Raw genomic sequence first — 23,820 nt, 5'->3', positions numbered from 1 at the left:
GTCCAAAATAAGGTCATTTGGTATGGTTGGTAGGTACTGCTCCTTCCCCGAACTTGTTCAGAATCAAAATGCCAACTTGGACTATTCCGAGAAATCTTCAAAAAGCTATTATTCAACACAACAGGTGTGTGTTTTGATCTAAACACAACCATTGTTTGGCTATGACACATTCAACCTCTACGAGTGCTGAGCTCACATGTGGGCTCCAACAACGATGGAGAAAAACAAACTATTTAACAGCACGGGCGAGTATTTTTTTACATTCACATATAGTTGTACTGATGGAAGATTCTATACATAAAATGTGAATCATATTATTGATAGATGGTTATAACATGCAATAGGTGTTAAAGCTGTTTAAATATGATAAAATCTTTAAAAAATAATTTGCATTTCACTCTTGTTTGAATTAAAAAGCCCAATACCAAATCTTACAAATCTTTTTGGTGTCTTGTTTAAATTGTCATTTACATACAAAACATACAATACATAACCACAGCCATTTCTGAAAAGATTTGGAAAATGTCTCTTGAATTCCCAAAAGTACCCTTGATACTTTCCATGACAAATGATGTAGCTTTTCTGGTGAATGAGGATAGTAGAACATTCTGCATCAAATAATCCTCTTTTAATGAATGAATGAATGAATGAATGAACCAATCAATCAATCAATCAATCAATCAATCAATCAATCAATCAATCAATCAATCAATCAATCAATCAATCAAGCAATCAATCAATCGATCGATCGATCGGTCAATCAATCAATTAACCAAGCAAGCAAGCAAGGAAATACAACATGTTATAAAAATTAGAAAATATAAGAGAGAGTGGAGCACAAAGTAAACAAGTGCAAATGACAGTATAATAAATAACGGAGATAAGAGTGGCATTGGAAAAAAATACTCAATAAGATAAAGATTATGACGTTATACTTTTGAAGATATCAGGAACCAATTAAATCTTAAAGTGTAATCATTTTGTGTAATTTCATTATAGGTTTTGATGAACAGCTTGGTCACTTTGCAAACACAAAGATCGTCCCTCGTCGAGCAATGTAGTGACGTCACACCCAAACAGGAAACGTTTCACTGCCGGGTGATTCTAGCAGTCTGGATTTGCATCGTTTGTTCTAGTTTTTTTCGCCAAAAATATGTCTGAGGATACCTGGTAAATAATAACTTCAATTCTTGATTCATCTTATTTTCAGGAATCCTGTGCTTAACTCAATTCTGATGTAGTGAGGATTTAGCTAGCACTTTTTGGTTAGCTTTCCAAGTGGAGCTTACACATTCGAACTTTACTTTGTATTAACTCATCGAAGATGTATGTATTTTTTGTCTTTGTCCATCAAACAGTTTGGCATCATACAAAAGACAACGTTTGTATTTTTACACCATTTACTTTTTAAATTCGGTACGGGAAAGCAAATGAAGGTAAAGCGCAAACCCAATGTCACATGATTGTTCATTGCGTGTTTAACTGTTGCAAAACGTTGGCCAAAATGTCTGTACTGACCGAGTCCATTCGTTCCTACATTAGTAAACCATCTGCTGTTAATGTCAACTCATTTAAAACATTGTTGAGTTCTTTAATAGTCCATCTCAGACGTTCCTATTCTTGCTGTCTAGGTTACAGAATTATGATGCCACTTGTCGGCTGGCACAAGAAATTGCTGAAAACATCCATGAGCGCAACAGAGAGCAAAGAACCGGGGGCAACCCAGCCAAGGTGATGAAATGTTTACATCGTTAATTACGATGCTGTCCTTTCCCCGTGTCATCTCCTTTTTCCTTTGTCTTTAGATCAACATGGCACTACGGGCATCACTCCAGAAGCTCAAACAAAATATTGCCCAGCTTAAAGACAGTTTGCTGAGGGCGTCTTCTTCACGGCGCATGTATCCTTCCTTTCCTCTAAATAGAAGTCATGAGACGACGAGACTGACATTGGTGTTTGTAGTGTCGTCAGTTGGGCAATAGAGGGCAGTAGACTGCTTTGAAAAGGCTGGCTTGTTAAGCCATTGACTGTAGTGTCTGCACAGCCAATGGCCCAATTCCGATATACCGGTACATGTATCGGATTTTTTGACCGTCTACTTCCATATACATTTCAAGTGACACATATCCGATATTGCTGTGTTGACATTGACGGACCACAAGAAACAAGACAACGGCAATTAAGCAGAAAATTCTGTGGTCCTTCCAATATTTTTCAAATACAAAAAAATATATATTGCACACACCTTATAAACAAAACAACTTCAAACAAAACAAGTTTACGTATATTAACAAAAAGTAGTGACAAAGTCAAACCATTTAAAATTAGGAAAAGGAAGTTGCATGTGATAACTTTAAATAATGATTTCATAACACTGGTCAGCGCATTTTTACTAAATTTGTTCATCAGAGATGCAAGTAATCTTTTCTAGATTTCTTTTGCACTGATTCAGAAGCTGTCCTTGTTTCTTTTCTAGTACATCATATTTTCATAATAATAATAATAATATAGTTCTGTAATATGTAACATAATAATATAATTAATGATATTTGTGAATGACAGATGAAGAACAATTCTCCAAATAAGATCCAAAATGTACTTAATGCAAGCTGTTTGTTTGTCAATCCTTATTGGAGTTTACGACTTGAAAAATCCTGATTTATTTTACGGGACATCTCTGAAAAAAACAAAACATAAAGATATATTTTTTTACCCTTCGAAACAAGTTGTGCTTGGTTATTTAAGAAAACCTTTTACCAGTTTAAAAACATACAAAATGGCCCAACATATTTGTAATAGGAAAGAAATTCTGTCATTCACTGCTATTCTCTTCTTCAACAATTTTCGGATTTTCTCAAGCTGTGATTGTTCTACCACAATTTCAGTTAAAAATAATCAAGTCAGCATGTGCAACAGCAGCATGTGGCCCAAAAATGTACTACCTTAATGTGACGTCGTCAGAATGCAGTCAGAAGCGGACAGGCGGCAGAATCTCATTGATGACCTACTGACCAGGGAGAAGCAGCTCAATGCCACTTTTAAAGGCGATATCACGGAACCAGCTCCATCCAGGTATTTAAAGCAGTTTTTTTAAAATGACAATAAAGCAATTTAGGTATGTTTTGATTAAGTCACACAAGGACACTAATTGCATTTTGTTTTTGTTTTTTACTCTACTCTAACTTTACTCGAAGTTAGGGCAACACTTTTACCTCACAGTTCTGAGGTTTGGGGGTTCATATCTTGGCTGCGGCCTTCCTTCGCGGCGTTAGCATGATCTCCCTGTCCTGGCATGTTTTTTTTCTCTGACTTCCTCCCACATTTTGAAAACATGGCTGCTATTTTCGTAGAAGGCTCTAAATTACCCATTGGTGAAAATGTGAGTGCGAATGGTTTTCTGTCTATTTGTGCCCTGCTGGTGACCATTTCAAGGTGTATCCAACCTCTTGCCCCAAATCGGTTGGGGTTAGGCACCAGCTCACCCGTGACCAATTTACAGTGAATGATTTAGTCCTGAATACAATATGAGCCACACTATTACTTCAATATTAGTTGCATTATCTGCTGGGGTCATGCCAAAACCTCTCCCACACACACACAAACAAAATTGTTGGTACCTCTATATTAATGAAAGAAAAACCCACAGTGGTCACAGAAATAGCTTGAATCTCACAAAATTACTAATAAATAAAAATAATCCTGAAAATTAACCTATGAAAATTACTTTTGAATTGTGGTTCGGCAGAATTATGAAAAAATAGAAATAAAATCATGAAACATACCTCGTGTGTACTGTATTTTATTCAAAGTATTGTACAACATTTCATTACACGCGCTGTTTCTCTCCATCACTGACAATCATTGAGTCAAAATAAACATCTGTCCATGAAGCTTCCGGGGGCCAACCTGTTGGAAGCCAAAGGCACCATTTTTTGCTTCAAAAAGAAAATCGGGGTTGGGCGTCCAATTAAAAATAATGAATCCTCATTCTCTTGCCCATGTCCTTGACCAGAGAGGTCAAAGGCTCTGAGCTGGCCTTTGATGATGTTGTCACTGGTCACTAACTTTCTGCAAGTCTATGCGCAGTGTGAACTCGGGTTTGACCTGTGTCCCAGCAGCTCTCACTGTGCTATCATTTGGAAGAAAGTCCGTCTGCCTTCCATTCATTCATTTTTATGAGTGGATTTTCTGTTTCTATTCTGCAATTTCCATTCCTAACTTTGTTGAGGCATGGCCATTGGACTTTACACAGATCTGATTGGCTGGATGGTATCGGCAGATATTTTGCATTTTATGCAAAATAGATGATCGGTTGTAATGTTATAATTTTCCGGTCATTCATTTGCAGATCCAATCATTGATCTCGGGGAGCAATTTACTTCTATTTTGGCTGATTTATGTACAGGTAACGGCATGAGGGCAAAATGGAAGAAGCCTCGATAAGTACAGTGCATTTATCGACAATGACAGATGCATCCACCTCTTCAAAAAACGCTGACAAACATTATAAATTCCCCACTGAAAATGCTGGGGGGGGCGGTTCAGTGGAAAAAAAATTCCCCCCAAAATCTGAAAATACCCCAAAATTTACTCAAGTTACCCCAATCATGGCTCAGCTTCAGAAAACAGGTGAGCTGTGATTGGTCATTATCTGAGCCCTGAGCAACTGTGATGTCATTTTCAATCGACACAAGTGAAAAAATGGCCGCCCCCTGAGATGGCTAAAAATGGTTGAATTTCGCTGCTTAACTCATATTCCACAAATGTTCCAGAAATTGGAATGCCATGTTTAGACGAGTAAAGGCACAGAATTTTAGCGGTTGGCTTCCTCTTCCTCTAAGAAATTATGTCACATTCTTAACTGTCACACAATAATAAAAAAGGTACCGTAATCGGCTGTATACAATAATAATATTCCAAATCCATGAATTGTGTATTCAATCTTTGGTGATAGATGCATCCCAATGTTTTGGAAAGTGGAGTTGTGGCTAAACATTTTTAACGGCCATACAAGTGTCAAACCATCTTAATCACATTTAATCGTGATACGTTGATATGCTTCATCCGAAACTTGTGGAGGGGATACTTGTCTTACTTTGAATGCTCTTGCCAGGATGATGGAGACCATGCATGTACTGTAGTTTATATAAATGCAAATTGTTCAATGTATAAGGGTCGTACTCTAGGTGCGAAGTAGTTGCTTGCTACAGCAAAAAAATGCCCGCTCAGGACATTATATACCGGTCGTAATAAACCCGGACTTGAACTTTCTGAAATCTCTCATGGTTTAATTTGGGCATTGAGCTACTTAGCAGTGCCTGGCACAGACTTTTATCTTTTTACAGACCACACGCCCAATTACTTAAAAGGCTTTGAGGGTAAGAAAAAAAAAAAAAATCAAATGACACTTGCTAATAAATTTCCACTAATCATACAGTTATGTGCTTTTCAGTTTGCTCAATGAGATTGAATTTTTAACGTGATTTGTGGTGGGGTCATTCGAATTTGTGGCAAAAACCCGTTCCCACTGTGTGGTCTCTGAGGACAGAACATGGGGGGGGCATGGGGATTGCCACGCTTGGCTAATCTAAGACACTTTTTCTCCTGAGATTTTGGGGTATTAGGCAATTTGGGTTTAGGGGGCGGGTTGCTGAGGTGTCTTTAATCCATCCCTGAGACAATACAATCGAGGCATCTCTATTTCAGACCGAGCAAAAGAAGGATGCGGCGCCTAACATTTGAAGGCTCGCTTCACCCCGTGGCCCCGAGGAGCCACCTTTCCTCAATTATTCACTAACCTTTCCTTTGTGTTTGATTGCACTGGAAATAATCATAATTAGTTAAGTCTCTGCTGTCCAAGTCGCTCAGTCAGGTGGTGGGTGCTCATGCAGCCTTTAGTGGCGGCAGTCTCTTCCTCCAAAAGATGTGCCTGACTGGCTTTTGAGCTCCCCACCGACTGGCTAATTGGATCTTCACACACTGGGCACTTGCACGGATGGAGTGGCGAGCCTGCACACAGTCTCATAGTAATCAAACATGTCAGAGAGATTAGACGCAATACCTCACCGGCTGAGTTACCGACCACATCAGAAGCAGCTTGGAATAATCATCGCGTTACGGAATGTGATAAACGTCATGTGTGGCCCGCGACCAATTTCTCAACCCCAAATTGTAAAACCATCAGTTTTCTCATAATATTTCCGTCTATAGGCTCGCGTGTGGCTCGCCGGCTCCACCAGCTGGCGGCTTGATCCGAGCGGACCGGGTTGGAGTCGGCCTCACACGGTGACCTGTCACCACAAGACTTCCAGCGACAGCTTTAAGCAATAAGCGGAGGAATAGCTTTAAAACCACAATGCGGTACAGCCCGCTGCTCTCTGGGCTGTCGCTGTGTTGCCCAGCATGCCGCAGTCCTGTGACAGATTAACAGGCTGCACCAACCAACCTGCTATTATGATTTTTTTTTTTTCCATCCAAATGAGTAAATAGATGCTGTCATGATTTTGGTGATTTATAGCTGGACGCCCCTTTTTTTTTTTAACAGTAACAAGCAAAATATTGAGAACAGAAACGTGCCTATTTTGCACAGTACTCTGTACTTCTAAAAATGCTCTGATACTGCGCACCGTTACCACTTGACCAGCCTGACATATACTTGACCACCACCCTAAAAGGCTGAATGTCGGGCCCTAGTAACTGCAAGTGGTACTTTGCAAAGTGGATAATTAGCTCTTGCGGGCGGCAACAGCGCTCCCGTCACAAAGCCGTTCGAAAAACACCCAAGTTTCAACGTGCTGCTCGGCTACAAGCGATTAAGTATTGAAGCGTCTTCTTGGACAAAGAAACAAAGAACGAAATAGGAGCTGTTCAACAACCCGTTCATCTATGCTGAGTCACACTCCTTTTCCTCTTGCTCACTTCCTGTCCCCCGGACTCATTCATCCAATTACAAATCTCTGTCACTTTCATCGCCCCACAGAGAGTTCGTAAATTACCGAACTCAAGCAACAATCGTGTGACACAAGTGCAGCATCGCTACAGTATCACTACCGTTGTCTTGCCGCAGTTTTAATTTTTTTTATTCAGTGTGCTGAAAAAAACAAGAATTGAATGACAGGTGAGTCTAACCATCAGTGTTCACTTGTGTAGAGGCTTAATGATGATTAAATCACTCTACTTGTAATTTTTGTTTGCCTCTAATGCTAAACTATTTTCAACATTGAGCAGATTGTTTTCCAGAATGTGCTATGCTACATTGCACTGCACTTTTCAATTTAAACTCCACTGTAAGCTTCAGCTTTACAGATGCCGCCATGTCTGCTCTACAGCCATTGTATGTTGTAGTAATGAGGTCAACTTTATTTTCTTTCCTGAGCGCAAAAAAAAAAAAAAAAAAGGAGCGACCAACCAGACGCAAACATAACAATCATTGTATTGTTGTTACGGCTATCTTAAAGGTCCAGCTTAATGGCAGGAGGAGCGGGAGCAAGCGACGGAGTCTCGGCCAACCCGTGGCTCATTAATGAATCAGAAGAAACCAGGGGATTGACTTTTGGCGAGATTAAACAACAGCAGCAACGAATCATAGAAGGTAAACTCTAGATGAATTCTCCTTGAATAATGCCATCCGACAGTTTTCAGGTATCCTCACATCACCCGTGTTTGAATTTGTACGACTCACACCAATACAGGCTTTAGCATATGGAACCACTCTTGTCACTGTAACACAAATACAGCACAAGGCTATTTCCAGTAAGAGATGGTAAAACACGCAGTTAAGTTAGCGCGAAGAGGCAAATTAATAGATGAGAATCTGACACGCGAAAAGAGTTGGATTTAATGTGTATTGGCCATCTGTAAGTGTTTGTGCCAACACATGAAAGGTGGCCATTACGACCCACATCAAGAAGATATGCCATAAGCCATCGCCTGTTTTCTCCCTTTCCCCAAATGGCTTGGACATGACTTGAACAGCCACGCAATCAGTCCACCAGAATCCTCCATGTGACACTTCATTGCAACGTCTCCGTTATGGCTCTGGTTAGTTTCAATTTGGGATCACGGATTGATTTTTACGAGAGTGAAACCCAAGCTCTTAGAGGTTTCCAGTCCCCCGAAGGGTTTATGGTGGAGCTAAAACTGTGCTCATAAAGCAAAAAATAAAAAAATAAAAAAATAAATCCTGTGATAGACAGTGTTAAACTTGGTGATCGGCGGGGGCCAAGTCTTTTCTATTCTTCTCAGTCGTCATTGTTTTCCACCCCACCTCGGACGGCTGCGGTTGTAATAGTTTAGGCGAGGCTGCTAAATGACTCGCATGTGGAACTGAAGGCCGATTGTGTGCCACACTTCTCATCCCCCAAGAAGGCAATGTCATCGTGTGTTCATTTTTCACCATCCCACCTGCTTTCGCCGCAGTTTAAAACCCATTTCTCCTTTGTGCTTTGCAGTCCAGGATGCGGGTCTAGATGCACTCGCAGCAGTTATAAGCCGGCAGAAGATAATGGGACAGGAGATTGGCAACGAGCTGGATGAACAGAACGGTAAAGTTGAATAATGAAATCTTAAAATTCCACACAAATGTGTTCTACTGTAGAGCTGTTGTCCTGAGTTTGCATACACGCATTTCACTGCTCCTTTTTGGATCGTGTGAATGGCTCCCGCTACAAATGGACCATGAAATGGATTCCTAACTGCCATTCCGTTTGGGATGATCATTAAGGTGGCCGCTGAGCAATCAGTGTCTTAATTTGTGGTTCTCTGAGGACTACATGTGTTTGGAGACACAGATGGGCGTAATAATTGATGAATCGACCATTAAGAATTTGGTCAATTGTGCGGAGTTGATTGTTGATCAATCATTTTGACACAATAGAGGCAAAGTGGAGTGCAGTACTTGGCTACAACGGCGCTCATCGACGGCGCGTTTGCTGTCCAAACAACATGTCGTCAGCTTTTGGCATGGGCCGATATTAGAGACAGACGGTGTGATAACTGTCAGCAAAAATACTGTCTGAAAATGACAGATCAAAAATAACCTTTTTTTTTTGTTTTTAATTTTAAATATTTGGGTAAATAAAAACGTTTATTTTCCCCATTGTACACAATCTATTTTATTTATAAACAAAATATAGAATATTTAGTGCAGAAGAGACATGTATCATGTTAAATTTAAATCCATAAATAAATGTGAACATTCTTCTGCTGCTTTAATTCTTCCAAGTAATTCAAGTGTCCCAACACTAGTGAGCTATTTTTAGAACAGACCCTCGTCTACTCATGATGTCTTTGGGGCTAACTAGTACCGGCTGTATTTATTGTATTTTATAGGACAATGCACATTAATCAGAGCAAAAAGGCATCTATGTTTACAGTATCCCGTCTTGCTCCCTGCCTCCTCCCGTTACGTGCTGAGAAGGACACAAAAATGTTAATTGGAGGCAGTTAACTTCAAAGTGGTGGCTCGTTTACGCAACTCCGTAAGCATCCAATCATATTGCGCCCTGCTTAGACATCCCCTCAAAATTGAAAAGAAATCATTACCTTTTGACAGCCGGTTTAAGCGGTTATTGAAACCTTGACCACGGTAAACCGCCAAACCGGTAATCGGCCCATGCTTCGTCAGCTTTGTGAAGTTGAACTACAGACACAATACACAGACCTCCGTTTATGATACAAATCCAGGGGATTAATCTGCGACATTTGGAATGGAGGTTCAGAGTGCTGATACTTGACAGCATATTTTCAAAAGCAAATCCCCGACATTGCAATAGAAAGATCTGAAGCCATACCAAAGACCAACCAATTTTTTTTTTTTTATTGCTTGTAATTTACACAATTGATCATCTTTTCCTAAGATCATCTATCCACAATCGTCTTATTAAATTATTATTAAAAGCACTCATCATCCTTCACTGACTAGCTTCCAGTGAGGAAAGAGACGGTGTCAAACTATCTTTTAATATCACGTCCAAACCCTCAAACGGAGGCGGAATAACTGAATGACTTCAGCAGGGAAACTATCAACCTTCCCCTCTGCTGGGAAAGAATGGCAGATGTTTGGCGCATTTTGTGATGGGCGGGCGAGGAGAGTGAGAAACGAGAGAGGATTGTTTTAGCCCGCTCTCCTCTTGCCTTTTCGTTGCCTTCGGTGACTTCAACTGGCGTGTTTTTCCTTCTCATTTTTTCAGCTTGATGTCAGTGTTTCCAATTATACGAACCCGAATTGTGGGGGAGCTGTCCTGCACCAATTCTGGAGCAAGAATGCGCGAAGGCTAATTACGTTGGCCGCAGAAACAATGACTTGTCGCCGGCTCCGTGTAATGGAGCCCACATTACCCTTGAATATAAATTTGATGGCGTGAAAGTTATTATTTCTTTAAAGACCAAAAAGATGTGCCACCTGCAAGGATTTTAAACACTTTGAAGAGTAAAAGGCCAAATACTGAATATTCCAACGCCCTGGTCACATCCTCTTGTTTCCCAATTGTATCATAACCAATAAGAAATATGAATGTAATCCAAGTAGTTGGTGTGGAAAACGACGTTTCTGCGATAAGCCTTTTAGACTCCTTATGACTCTAGCATCAGGTCATTTTTTTTCAGATAAACTCACGTTGTTCAAGCCAGACAATGATTCACAATAAATTTGATATGTGGTATTCATGTTTCTGGAGAATGTCACGGCAAGATTTTGGAGTGCTTCACTGCGGAGTTTTGTGGCGAATCAAATGCGTTGTTGAACTTTTTCTAGGCGATCCATTCATTGACCAGTGACCTGAACTGTCTGTTGTTTCAAATCTCCATTTACATTCAGCAAACAGTTTGACAGTGTCGCGTCTAGCTTTCCCTCAGCTTCGTGACCCGCGAGATGTCTTTCGACGGGCGCTTCACTTTATCAGCAGCTTGGAACAGCGCTGTGAAAAATCCACAGGAGTGAACACAATAACATTTGAAAGATCAGTCATGAACACTGCTCTAGCAAATGCTTACTTTTGCATTCCTTCGGTTCGTTTTTCCGAAGTCTCGGGATGATCTACTCTTTTCCTGAAAACTCACCAAGATTATTTGAGATGAGAATTTGCAACAATTTTGCAACAATTTCAATGTTATCTTTTATATTCTATTCTTTTAGTATGGATTAGACTACTCAGGCGTTTCCAAACATTTTTGCTTTGAAAAATATATTACCTTTATTCGACACAGGGTTTTGAGAGAAATTTGCCATTTTAGATGTACGTTTGACAAGATCTACAGTATTTAATGGCAATTCTTTAGTCGATGTGGGTGTCCCGATACTCCCCTCCCCAAATCCATTTTTTTAAACCAATATTTTTCATGCTGCTCTTCTTCTTCTTCTTCTTCTTCTTCTTCTTCTTCTTCTTCTTCTTCTTCTTCTTCTTCTTCTTCCTCTTCCTCTTCCTCTTCCTCTTCCTCTTCCTCTTTTTCTTCTTCTTCCTCTTCCTCTTCCTCTTCTTTTTCCTCTTTCCTCTTTTTCCTCTTTCTTTTTCCTCTTCTTCTTCTTCCTCTTCTTCTTCCTCTTTTTCCTCTTCTTCTTTTTCCTCTTCTTCTTCTTCCTCTTTTTCCTCTTCTTCTTCTTCCTCTCTTTCCTCTTCTTCTTCTTCTTCCTCTTTTTCCTCTTCTTCTGCTTCTTCTTTTTCTTCTCCTCATGCCTTTCTATAGAATGTTATTTTTAGTATAAGCTGTGGGATGCTGAAAAATGGGGTGCATGGCCCCCAGACCATAGTTTGGACACCACTAGACTAAATAAATCCATATCTTCTGTTTATTAATAACTACATCAACTGCATATGGCATTGTCATTACCTTGCTGATTGATTTAGTCACTTTTGGGGCAGCCGCACTTTTAACTTCTAATAAATGTCAAAACAGAGTTTGTCAAACTCCCGTTTAATTTGATTGAGGAGGCAAATAAAACAAGAGAAAAGACTCTTTTCAAGTTGATCTTGACACTTGGCACATCTAATTTTCTTCCCTGCGTTTGTTCCTCCATGATCACTGTTCTGTGAATGCAGTGTTTTTCTATAAATAGATTAAGCTCTTTGTAGTCTTCTGTTGGAGTCTAGCCCGTGACCCAAGTGCAGTGAAGGTTGCAGTCATTTCCTTTTGGAGAAATGTTTCCGGATCAGGTCAATAAGGAAGCTGACCCTTTTTAAGAGGTTGAGAGATGAACCCAGAGCCCTCGACTTGTGCCGAGACTCCGAAAATAAATGAATGATTAATTAAATGTTCTTCTTATTGTTTTATTTAATACATAATGACTTGATTTTTATGCATACACAACAGCAACAACAACAAAAAAAAAAAACAGTCCTCGTCGCCAGTAGGGCCAAAATAATATTGGCGGATTTTAGCCCTTTTTGAAACGATCATAATTGGTTGGTTTTGTCGGTGAAACTCAGATATATTTTGAATCTGTCATGAAACAGTAAATGCTGTTAAGAGTTGCGCAGATTGAGATCTCTGAGCTGTTTGTCCACTAGAAGGAGCTCTGGCTTCATTCAATCATCCAAAAACCTTCTTTCCTGAGATAACGTGTTGCCCCAGTTCTCGCTGAACCTTGCGTGGACATCGCCAACATTTACAGCAGCAATAATGAATTGTCATGTTTCGTTTCTGCCGCCGAAGCTCCCGAGATCACATGTTCTAAAACACACCGCGTATAACAACCATAAAGCCAACCGGAAGAAAAAATGTTTTGTACTCGAAAATTCATTTCTGTAACGTTTTTTGCACCACAGACCAGTTTCACGTAAAGACCTATTTTGACGGACCGGCATGGAAGCAAATAAAAACAAATCCGTATCAGTCGAGCCACGGTCACGAGTGTTTTAAAAATACTTACATTATTATGTTTTAATATTTGTAAAATTCTGGTTCCATATACCAGAACCTTTTCATTTACACAGCAAATGTTGCAGAAAATTGTGCACTGGGTAAATTTGAGCTAAATTTACATCTGCTGATCTGCCTTCCCTCAGTGAAACTTCAACAGTTATATTTCAGTTTATACGATATATTTTTTAAACCAACCTCCCGAATGATGACATCAAGCTATTCTTTCAACATGAGTTGACTTTCATCAGCACTTTAAAACAAACAGCGCTAAAGAATTTGCCTTCCATAAACCATTCACAGGAATTAATCATGCTACTATATCTATCTACTATATCACCAGCCTCTTAAAATAATGGCCCATAAGTCATATTTTGACAACATTTTTTTTTTTTTGTCTTAAACATCTCCTCAGGTGCTGGATACCACTGCTAAAATCGGCTGCATCCTTAGTTAAACAGATACACCTGAAATGAAATGATCTCTCCAATATAAGTACTTTTCTCTCAAAGCATATTATAACTTAAATTCCATGTATGGATGACAAGCTCCAAATGATTTATGTTCACACGGATCTGTAAAAATGACTGCTAGCATTGAAATTTGCATATTCTGCCAGTACGGTAGTTGGTGATTCTACTTTAAGAAAGTGCTTGTCCTCTCAGTCTTATCAGAAAGCACATTTTTTGAGTAGTCTACTTAGAGTTTATTTGGGTGGAGAATTCAGGTTAAGGGAAAAACGTGTATTGGCTGGTCACAGGAAGCAAACTCTTAACCTGAGAGGCACTGTTAAAATCGTGGATAGGGCAGCAACGTTTTGTTTTGTCATGATGTAGATGTTTTCAGTGTTTAGACTGTGTGGAACAATGAAAAATATCCACTTTGAGAACAGTTTCCAGTCATTTTATGAGTTGCCAAAACAACACCATTAACAGTTAGCCCCATTTTCCAATTAGTCAAGAAAAACGACATACCTTTGCCCTCAATTTTGACCGAATTACTATCTTAATAATAATGTCATCATTTTGGTTGTACGTCAGATGAGCATCGGGCGGCAGCTTAAGAACACACTTGCTTCCTTTTGAAACAGCCCGGCGGGCAAATGAAGCACATCAATGATGGCACTCGACAGAAAGAGCTGAAGATTGATTTACTGTTTGTTTGAGTCACAAGGCTGGTCGGAGTGAGTCGCGTTTTCCAGACACTGTGAAAATGCAGTGATGTTCAAAAGAGTTTCGTCATTAAGAGGAATGTCAAACGTTCGGTGAGCCGCGAAAAAGCGAACCTCGTCTTTCTTGTGTGACCATTGGATTGGCTGACTGCGTGACTTCATGAATTATTGAAGCCATTAAAATGTGTGAGGGGATAATGTTGGACTCCCGCACCGTAATATTCTTTGGTCTCATTTCTCATAAGTGAAGGCCAACTATAAGCTTAAAATAAATCTTCTGCAGGCCTTTTTGGTGGTTGATCATGTGGTGTATTCTCTAATCAAGGGTCCTTTCATTTGGTTTGTAGTGTATTAATTGAAATGGACAGTTTTCAGAGTCACGGTTCCCGCATGCTTAGTTGAAAGCGACTACCCGAAATCTGTGTCGTATCGCTGCAACAGTGAGCACGGCGATTGCTCTGTTTACCTCATTGATTTAACACATTCTAACCATATTACAATCAATCATGAGTCCTGATGTCTTTATTTATCTGTCCATCCATAACAGCATCCATCTCTGTCTCGGGACCGTCAGCGTCGGAACGTTTTGACAATGGCAAGAAGGTCTTGGGTGACATGAGCCGTTTGTGCTCCTGAGCCAAGCAAGGAAAATTAACATTTTTGGACTCTAAAGAACAACATCTGAAAACATTTCATCAATCACGCCTTCTGTTGCTCTTTAGTAGACACACACACACCTTTTGTCACTTGATTAGTGTGTATTTAAGTGGTGTTCTTTTCAAATGCAACCTGTTGAATCGGAGTTTCAGAGGCAGGTCAGGGGGAGATTTTGAGGACATGAAGACATTATCGTGGAGGCTCTCCGTCTGTAAAAAAATCTTTATAGTCACGTATTTGCTCAGTGACTGATGTGAATACAGTATACACATACACAGAAAAATGACAGTCTGAATGTTTCCTTATGTGGCTTACCGACAGAGTGGCTGAGTTCCAGCAACCCTTTTTAACATCACACGTACGCACCTTCTTTGAAGAATGTGTCATTGGGCACCAGTGTGGTTAAAGTAATCATAAAATACCCATAAATCGTAAACATGATGAAGGTTGAATTCAAGTTAACTGGACCTTTTGGACTGTGACGTGAATGACTTGGGATCTAAATGGATATCAAGCCTATCTTTTATCTTTTTTCTTTTATGTATACCGTATATTCGTGTCGACTATTCAGTTGATGCTGGCTCATGCTTTTGATTGGTCTTAATCCATCTGGAACAGATGTGTTTTTGCTATTGTTTTTTTTTTTTTTGTAGCACTGGATTTACGGTACCTCTATGTATCTTTCGACTTTTATGAAACCAGAGAAAAGGGCACTGACGGTACTTAATGAAAGAATCATAAAGAAAGAAACAGTTTTAGTTAAGTGTAACAATTAGGATCTCATTGCATCAGTCTTTTATACTTTAATTATGAATAGAGGCAACATTTTGACCAAACAGTTCAGATCGGTTCATTTTGCCAAAGTACAGTTTCAGAATGCTACAACCTGCTCAGGCTTAATTTTTTCGACCAGAAGTTGCTAACCCGTTGACCAAACAGTTCAGATCGGTCCATTTTGCCAAAGTACAGTTTCAGAATGCTGCAACCTGCTCAGGCTTAATTTTTCGACCAGAAGTTGCTAACCCGTTGCAAACAACAGCATAACTTTTTAAATACGGACCAGCATTCCCTATCCCGAGTGAAGGGGCTCAAAATTGGGATGATTTGGGTCATCGTGGGACATACTGATCGAAATCAAACCAGATCCTTGGGTGCAAATAAGTAGTTTTTTTTTTTTTTTTAGTACAAATCACTATTCTATGTAAACATATTGAATGCAAAGAATGAAGAAGAATAAAGGTGTGTTCCATCCTGTGCAGCTCATCTGCAAGGCAGAATCACATCCATATGTCCGCCAACCGTTGTGAGGGTGAGGCAGTTTCCCGTCTACTCCCTCCTTCATCCATCTTACCCAGCCACCATGCCTGGCACTCCAAAGCTTTTTCACAAACTATCAACTTGGCATCGAAAAAATGAAATGCCTGATTAAAAAAAAAAAAAAAAAGAACAAAAAAAATATAAAGGGCGGGAGAATTTCACTGTTCCTTTCCCATCGCTATGCTTAAAGCCAAGAGGATTAAACAAGACTGGAGACAAACATTGTGTGTGTTCCTTGATGGGTTTCGCTCTAAGCGCCATGTGTTGGAGTAATCTGTCTTTAATACCGTTTTAGTGGACAATAAGGAGGGTTTAAACTGGCTTTATGGGTTTTACTGGAATGCTAATACCGAGACTACAGATACTGCCGTGCCACATATGCGCTTATTGATCTCAAATGTATGAATAATTTTCACACCCATATGATTATGTCTTGCCTAATCGTGCCTTCGATCGTTTATATCATTAACAGCTTAAATTTGACTTGCTACTACTGATTCTTTTTCCGTAACAGTTCCTTCATATTTTAGAATATCTTGTTTTACGAACTGTGGATGACTCTATTGAACCATTCCGAGGGGGCTATTCCATCCCTTTTACAAAACGTATTCTCACGAGAAATTGGGACATGAGCCAATAAGTTCCATCCATTCATCTTCGATACTGCTTATCCGCACTCGGGTCGCTGGTGTGCTGGAGACTATACCAGTTGACACCAGGCAAGATGCGGGGTACACCCTGGTCATTCGCCAATCGAAGAGCACATATAACGTAAACAACCACTCAATCGCACTCACATTCACACCTAAGGACAGTTTGGAGTCAGCCAAAAAGTTACATATTCTAATTATCAGATTTACAAACAGGCAGTTTTCCAGTAATTGTAGCGTAGCATTGACGTGGGTTAGCCGACGCAATTCCCGTGAGAACAGACTCATTTATGTGCTACATGCACTTCTTTTGCAACCGTTGACTTCTGAAATACGTTCCATTGTTATATCAAAAGCAGAACCTGACTTGAATCATTGACAACAATAAAAAGATCACTTTAACGTTGTGCAGTTGATTTTAGTTCGGCCAGCTCTGGTCAAATCATTTTGTCATATATTGAAAGCTTTCATTCATTTCTACCCGCCTCTGTAGAATAATTCCTTTTCCATTCCGATGTAGTCAGGGAATGTTTTTATGAGACTTGGTGACTTGTATTACCTCTTCATCGTGACTCTGGGTCGCACAGGAATCGAGTTAAAATATTTCTGTGAAAGAGATATACTTTTCCTTTGACTGTTACTATCAGTGTGAAAATGACCTTGCAACTCAGCCAAATGTTGATGCCTTGAATCTGAGAGAATCACTCCAGCAGGCTAAAGGCTGTCACGCAAATGTGAAATGAATTCAAAGATCTCGCTTGGAGCTTTAAAACACTTTGCAGAGGGACTTATTATACGGGGTCAATATGACACCGTTGGAACAATCAACAGATGTAACACAATTGAGGCGAGAAAGTGACATTTATGAAATAAAAAAAAAAAAAAGCTGACTCAATAATTGTGCTGGACTGCAATTATTACAAAAATATTGGGGCGGGGATGTTTTTATGATTAGCATTAGAATCTTTATAATAATCTTTATTTGAATTTTTATTTGAAGAATCTTTATTTTAATCCGCTTGATACTGTCTCAAAAATAACAATTGAGCTAGTTGCCATTTGGCCTTATTGGGATTTTGCACTTCTTATGTAATGCACTAATATTTTGATTGCTTCATTTAAACAATCTTTTACACAAAATGTTACATTCTCTCTTTGAACTTGGCCAGAGAACAGTCATTTTCACATATGAGAAGGCGTTACGTCACGGATAGAAAGAGGGAATCAAAATGATTATGATTGAAAAATGAATGAGACGTCCATTCAAAAAAAAAAAAAAGTAGCGCATTTAAATTTCAGTCAGTGTAAATGAAGTATACATTTTCACTTTCAAAATGGTATCAATCTCAAATTTTCGAACGATATTGTTTTTAACAACACGTGTGTTGCACATAGACACTTTACGTAGACATAACATACAGAGCCCATTGTCCCTGGATCCGAGATGTTTTTCTGAAGTGGGTACTTAGGCGATTAGAATCGGCTGGCCTTCAAAGTGACACCTTTTCCAGTAGACACTATAGCGAGACTTTAATCACACCACGCACGCGTTTCGGTGTGTCACGCATTTAAGAACGCAAAATAGTCTGATGCTTTCATTCACGATCTGATAACGTTGCACGTGTGTAATCTGATATGCTGCCCAAACTAGACACCGTCAGCGATATCTGTAAATCCAGTGAGTTACCCAGCAAATAGAAATGTTACCTCATTAATTTTTTTCAACAGTTGTTCTCATCCTGTTATAAAGAGGAATGAACTGGGTTGCATTTTAAAATCAAGGTCTCATTTGTTCTCCTGATTCAGTTCACTGATGTGTCCTCTAGTGGGCACCAAAAGTCTTACAAAACACATCAATCTAGTTCCGTCTTTAGTTTTATGGCTTTAAGGTGGACTGAGAAGTGGGACAATCCAGTCTGGATAAGACCAAGTTGAACCAAATTGTACAGGGTTTTAGGAACCAGGAAGTTTTTGGAAGTCTTTTGGGCAATGCTAAATACGGCATTGTTATGGAAACAAGAATTCAGAATATTCAGAGAGTCTCAGATTCCATTAAAAGTAATAAAAAAAAACAACCTCTCCATATCTACTTTTGAATGATTATTTCTATAATTGCAATATTTCTTCCTCGCTCTTCCTTGGGTAGAGCTGTGTATTTAAAGAATTATAGTTGTGGTTGCTGATAAACCGCTATGGTTTGGTAGCTCCTAGTGAAGTGTGGTGGTCTTATTACATCATATTTTTGCAATTTTCTCACCTCGCCTTGCTGTCCACAAGCAAATGCACAGGATTGTTTCCACTCTGGATGGGAAGTTGTTTCAGCCGTGCTGTTGGCTAAACATTTATTCTGGCCCTTCGCAGGTTGAACGCAATTATCCCCAAATACTCTCTGAGATTTTCAGCAATTACATGCACCTCATGTGCCACCCTGGAATTTGAAGTGCTTCCTACTTGTTTCTTTATTAAACTCGTAATCCAGTTCAAATGTGTGTCACGGGCAAGCACGCTGTAAAACTTGCTGTTTCTGGATGTGGCTCTGTATATTCACTGGGTCATAATAATATGCATGACTCAACTTGTACGGTGAGTGTTTAATACCTAGAATATTCGTTTTGCTAATATTAAGTCTAGAGGTAGTATTTATTATAGTGACTCATTGGCTTTCCTGTGCTTCGTCCAGGTTGTATCTTGCGGTTTGTTTGGCGTGAAGACTCAAATAAAATCTTGATAATGGGTCAAGCAACTGTTGTCAATTATTCAGTCCGATTTCCTGTTTACAATTTTTGTAGCATTGGTCGACCAGTTTTCAAGTTGAATCACGTGCCATCGCTACATACTTTATTTTCAATGTAATAAAAGCTTTATTTACTTGATCCCCTTCATCGCTGATGCCAAACCTGAGAACTATTTGCACTTTTGTTGTTTGTAGGATTTACACCTAATATGAAAAGTAAGGGCAAGAGAAATCGTTTTGAAAGCTTTTTCCAGAATTAACATGCATCCCAATTGGAAAAAAAGGCGCGTTTTATAGTAAAGTAAAAATAAACAGTTGAGATGACGTGGTTGCGCAAATCCATACACCCTCTTATAATTAACCAATTTAATTTCAATTCATGTTAAATGGGAGTCGGCACACAAATGCCACAATTTTAAATGCCATTGATTAGCCCCAAACAAAGTTTTTTAAAATTTATTTATTTATTTTTTGATGTACCGAAAAATGATGATCGGATAAGAAACTCGTCAGTGTTGAAACCGCTCATCACCAAAAGAGAGTCATTCCAACACTGCAGCACGGTGTTAACAGCATCATGTTTTAGGGCTGTTTTTCTTCAGCTGCAACTGGGGACTTAGTCAAGGTGGAAGGGAATTATCAACCGCTCCGAGTAGCAGTCAGTGTTGGCACATAACCTTCAGGCTTTTGCTAGAAAGAAAAAAAAGAAAAAATAAATCAGGAAAAGACTGAAAATCGAAACTTTATTGGGGTTAATTATTGACACTTTGTAAATAGTGGCAGTTGTGCTGACTCATTTAACATGAGTTTGAACGTGATTGGTTAATTTCTGAACACAGTCACAATAATGGTGTAAAAAAAAAATCGTTTTGAAATGATTGAGCTTGGTCTTTAAAAAACGTCACAGAAGTCTAGTGTTTGACCACCATTGTTTTTCCATTGTATTTGTTTTTTCTAAAACCAACCATAATTTCTAAAAGTGTGTTTGTGATTTAAGATTGTTTTTTTTTTTTGTTGTTTTAAAGTCAGCCATTCCTTTTGGCATCATTGCTGATATTCAACCTGATAACAATCCTGCTGATTGATAAGCTGATAACCAGTCCAAACATTTTTGGGGGACATTTCCTTCTCAATACATCACCTTCTCCTGGGTGTCGTCACTAATGAAGTGTGCTAGTATCGATGAAGTGCAAAGACAGCTGGCGTTGGTGCTAGTGCCAGTGACAGGGTGGTCCACCCCTGCCGGCACCGCCGCTGCCACCCTCATGCTCATCACGCCTACATTGTTTGGTGGCATCTGGCTACATGGGAGGAAAGAAAAAAAAAAACTGCTCATGATGATGCTCGGTACCTTTTAAAATAGTCACGCTGTTGCTGTCATTTTTTTTTTTTTTTTAAGTCAGTGCAGATCACGTATTTGATTGTTTGTAAAAACTCAAATCTACTTTGTATATTTTCTGTGGACAATATCCCTTCAATTGCTAATAAATATTTCCAGATTTCATTGTGTCTACATTTTTTTTTTTTTTTTGGCAGGTCCCAGTTTTGTTTGCTTCATGTGTGTTTGTAACAGTACTTGAGATCTCAACATCAACAACAACTTTCATGAGGTTGTTTAATTTTTTCTTGTGGCTTTAAAGTCATTCCAAACACAGCAGTAGAAGTCGTTTTGAACTTAAGTAACTTATAACTTTTATAGTACACGACATCGTACAGTACGTATTTAGAGTAATCGGATCATGTCTGATGGAATATGTTCTGATCATCTTCAGACCATGCGTTTCTAGATTCTGTTCGGTCCATTTAGATGCTTGTGTTATTCATATTCTCTAAAGGGCTGCCCATTCGAACAATCTACATTTTTTGGTGTTATTTTTTATCACGTGACGTTGTTAAAAATTCCCAGATTTATTCCATTAAGTTTTACACTCAATGAATCTGTCATTATCCAGAAATAAACAATGGTTTCATTGTCCGGGCAACATGTTCAGTTCAAGGATCGTTTCAAAAAGAAAACTACAAACCCATAAGCCAAACCTCTCACATAATTTGGTAGCCCTTCTTATAGTTCATCATATGGTCTTCCTTTTTGAAGTAATAAACCCAACAGTCTACGTACGGAATGTGAACATTTTCAAGATTTCTTTGGGCTCTTCTTTGAAGTGTCTTGTGAGTCAAAAAAAGGTTCAACTTTCACTAAGTCATCCATCAACGGACTGTTCGTTGTGGTGTCTATCGTCTGCGTTGGTAGATCGTGGGGTAAACGTAGGTGAAACGCTTCACACACACACGGCTGGTTTCAATTTACAACAGCACACAACTAGGCAAGGGAAAGATTATTGTACAGCAACATTTCTTGTTTATACAGCACTAAAATGGTTCCAAACTAATATTCTCATAGCCACCCATTCTGGAGTGCTGGAATATTGTCCATCTGTGTCTACCGTAGACTGACAGTGCCGTGATTGTATTGTTTGGTGGCATGATTGTATTGCATTATAACACCAATAAACAAGACATCCATCGTCACTTAGCTTAACTCCTCCCCTAGAGGAATAAATTCACCGATGCATTAAAAGACCCCCCCCCCCCCCAAGCCTGTTGGCTCGGGGAGGCTGTCAGTGTGGCAGGCGGTTGATGTCCAACAGTGAGACTAATCTCACCACATGTGTGCAAGCGCTTCACAAGGCCAGATGTTGGAAAGGCTGATTTGTGTGTGTGTGTGACAACGTGAAACACAGCAGCCCATTTCACGCACGTGGTTAGAAAGACATAAAAGCGGTGGTGCTAGCTGAGAAGACATACTACGTGGGGCCGAATTTAATTACAGCACGCATATATGCCATTTGTCCTTCCTAAGCATTGATGAGTGTGAATGGATTTCATGCTTTCGTCTGTTCTGGTCAAGGGTCGATACGGCGTCTCAGAAGGCTGTTATCAGGGTGGCAGAATTCTATGTATTTTGGCATGGAATTAAGAGGACAAATACAGAAGAAATATTGTAGAGGGAATTTAAATGAAAACGGAAATCATTTTGCAGCATTGAATTATGTTTAACGGTTTAATTTCTACTCTGAAGAGTGTGTCCATGCGCAAGCCACAATACACACCCTGCATCTACTGCTGTTATGTTAGTATGTGAAGTACTTTAACAAGGGATGTAACGATGAATCGAAAATTGTTTCAAAATCGATTCGCCCCGATTAATCGATTCGATTAATCAAAGAATCGAGTTGATGAAATTCATCTAGAAAACGATGTCTTGAAACGTTTTTTTCATTCCGGATGCATAGCACATTTTGAATGTGTAGATCGAATTATGCTTTTGTGCCAACAAAATTGTGTATTGCGTTTGTGGATGGCTGCAGAACCACACTAGTGTACGGTGAGAAGCATAGTAGCAATTTTTTTTAAAATCGAATCGAACTGAAAGTCGAATCGAATCGATTCGGGGCTTGAGTGAATCGTTACATCCCTAACTTTAACAAATAAGTCCACGTAATGATGCCCTTTTAAATAATCGGTCCAATTTCATCCCACGGTTACTGGTCGGTTTCAAGAATAGTTTCGGGGAAAATTTTAGCTTTAATCATTTGACTTGACTGGTTGGTCAAAACCAGAATAGCTGTGTCCCAAATTCACGAGATGCTTCCTAAATATTGTTGCCTGTAAGTAACTGCTCAGTTCTAATCGATTACATTGTACTGTCTTAAACATCTAAAACATGGACTGTTAAAACTTTGTGGGACTGGGATCGTAAAACCTTCGGGGGTTTAAACATAAAGTTGACAATGCTAAGCGTAGCATTTTGATGTTGGGGGTAAGGGTGTTACGTAATTGTGAAATCACTCAAAGTCTAGCTCGTCCCATTCAACAAGGGTTGGCACATCTTTCGGAGGTGCTTCCCAAGGTGTTGTGTCCATAGAACGCCTAGGATGATTGTCTTTCCTTGTAAATAAATACCAGTGCCTCTGTCTGTATATATACCAATTGAACTTCTAATTTCTTCCTGAGATATGTTGTCATTGTTCACAACGTAGCACCACGCACTATAAACCACACTCAGCAAACCATCCAGGGTCAAATGACAGCAGCTCAGAGTAGAATTGACTGAAAAAAAAAAAAAAACCTTAAAATATTGACTTCTCTTTTTCCCTGTAATCGCTTAAGCAATAACATAATGTACTCATGTCACTATTAACATAGCATTTAATGTCAATTTTAGGCTAAGGGTTAATAAAGTGGGATGCATGATTTCAGGCCTTTCCTTTTAGCTTTAGGAGACACAACAAGATAAAAAATTGTGTACATTTGATATTCGCCATGTTTTGTTGCTTCTGTTAATGAAAGCCCACATCAGACTGCCTTCTAAACAGTGACGTTGTGTCGAGGAGACAAACACGGCTTCAAGGAGACTTGCATTTTATTTGATAGGG

The 23,820-nt window shown here is 39.3% G+C and overlaps 1 protein-coding gene across 1 annotated transcript in view; it reads left to right on the top strand.

The window, feature by feature from the left end:
* The first annotated feature begins 1,036 nt into the window (after positions 1-1,036).
* The window catches only part of stx8 (syntaxin 8), a 32,673-nt gene continuing 9,889 nt past the window's right edge, over positions 1,037-23,820 (top strand). The window contains exons 1-6 of the mRNA XM_086033368.1: positions 1,037-1,170; positions 1,632-1,731; positions 1,806-1,900; positions 2,962-3,072; positions 7,458-7,591; positions 8,451-8,543. Coding sequence (XP_085889494.1) covers positions 1,154-1,170; positions 1,632-1,731; positions 1,806-1,900; positions 2,962-3,072; positions 7,458-7,591; positions 8,451-8,543 — 550 coding nt within the window. The 5' untranslated portion in view covers positions 1,037-1,153. The remainder of the gene's footprint in view (positions 1,171-1,631; positions 1,732-1,805; positions 1,901-2,961; positions 3,073-7,457; positions 7,592-8,450; positions 8,544-23,820) is intronic.

The sequence above is a fragment of the Filicampus tigris genome, chromosome 6, assembly GCF_054856515.1.
Source record: "Filicampus tigris isolate MCC_2025a chromosome 6, RoL_Ftig_1.0, whole genome shotgun sequence".
Classification (NCBI taxonomy): domain Eukaryota; kingdom Metazoa; phylum Chordata; class Actinopteri; order Syngnathiformes; family Syngnathidae; genus Filicampus; species Filicampus tigris.
The sequence above is the reverse complement of the archived record's forward strand: the minus strand, read 5'-3'. Positions and strand labels throughout refer to the sequence as shown.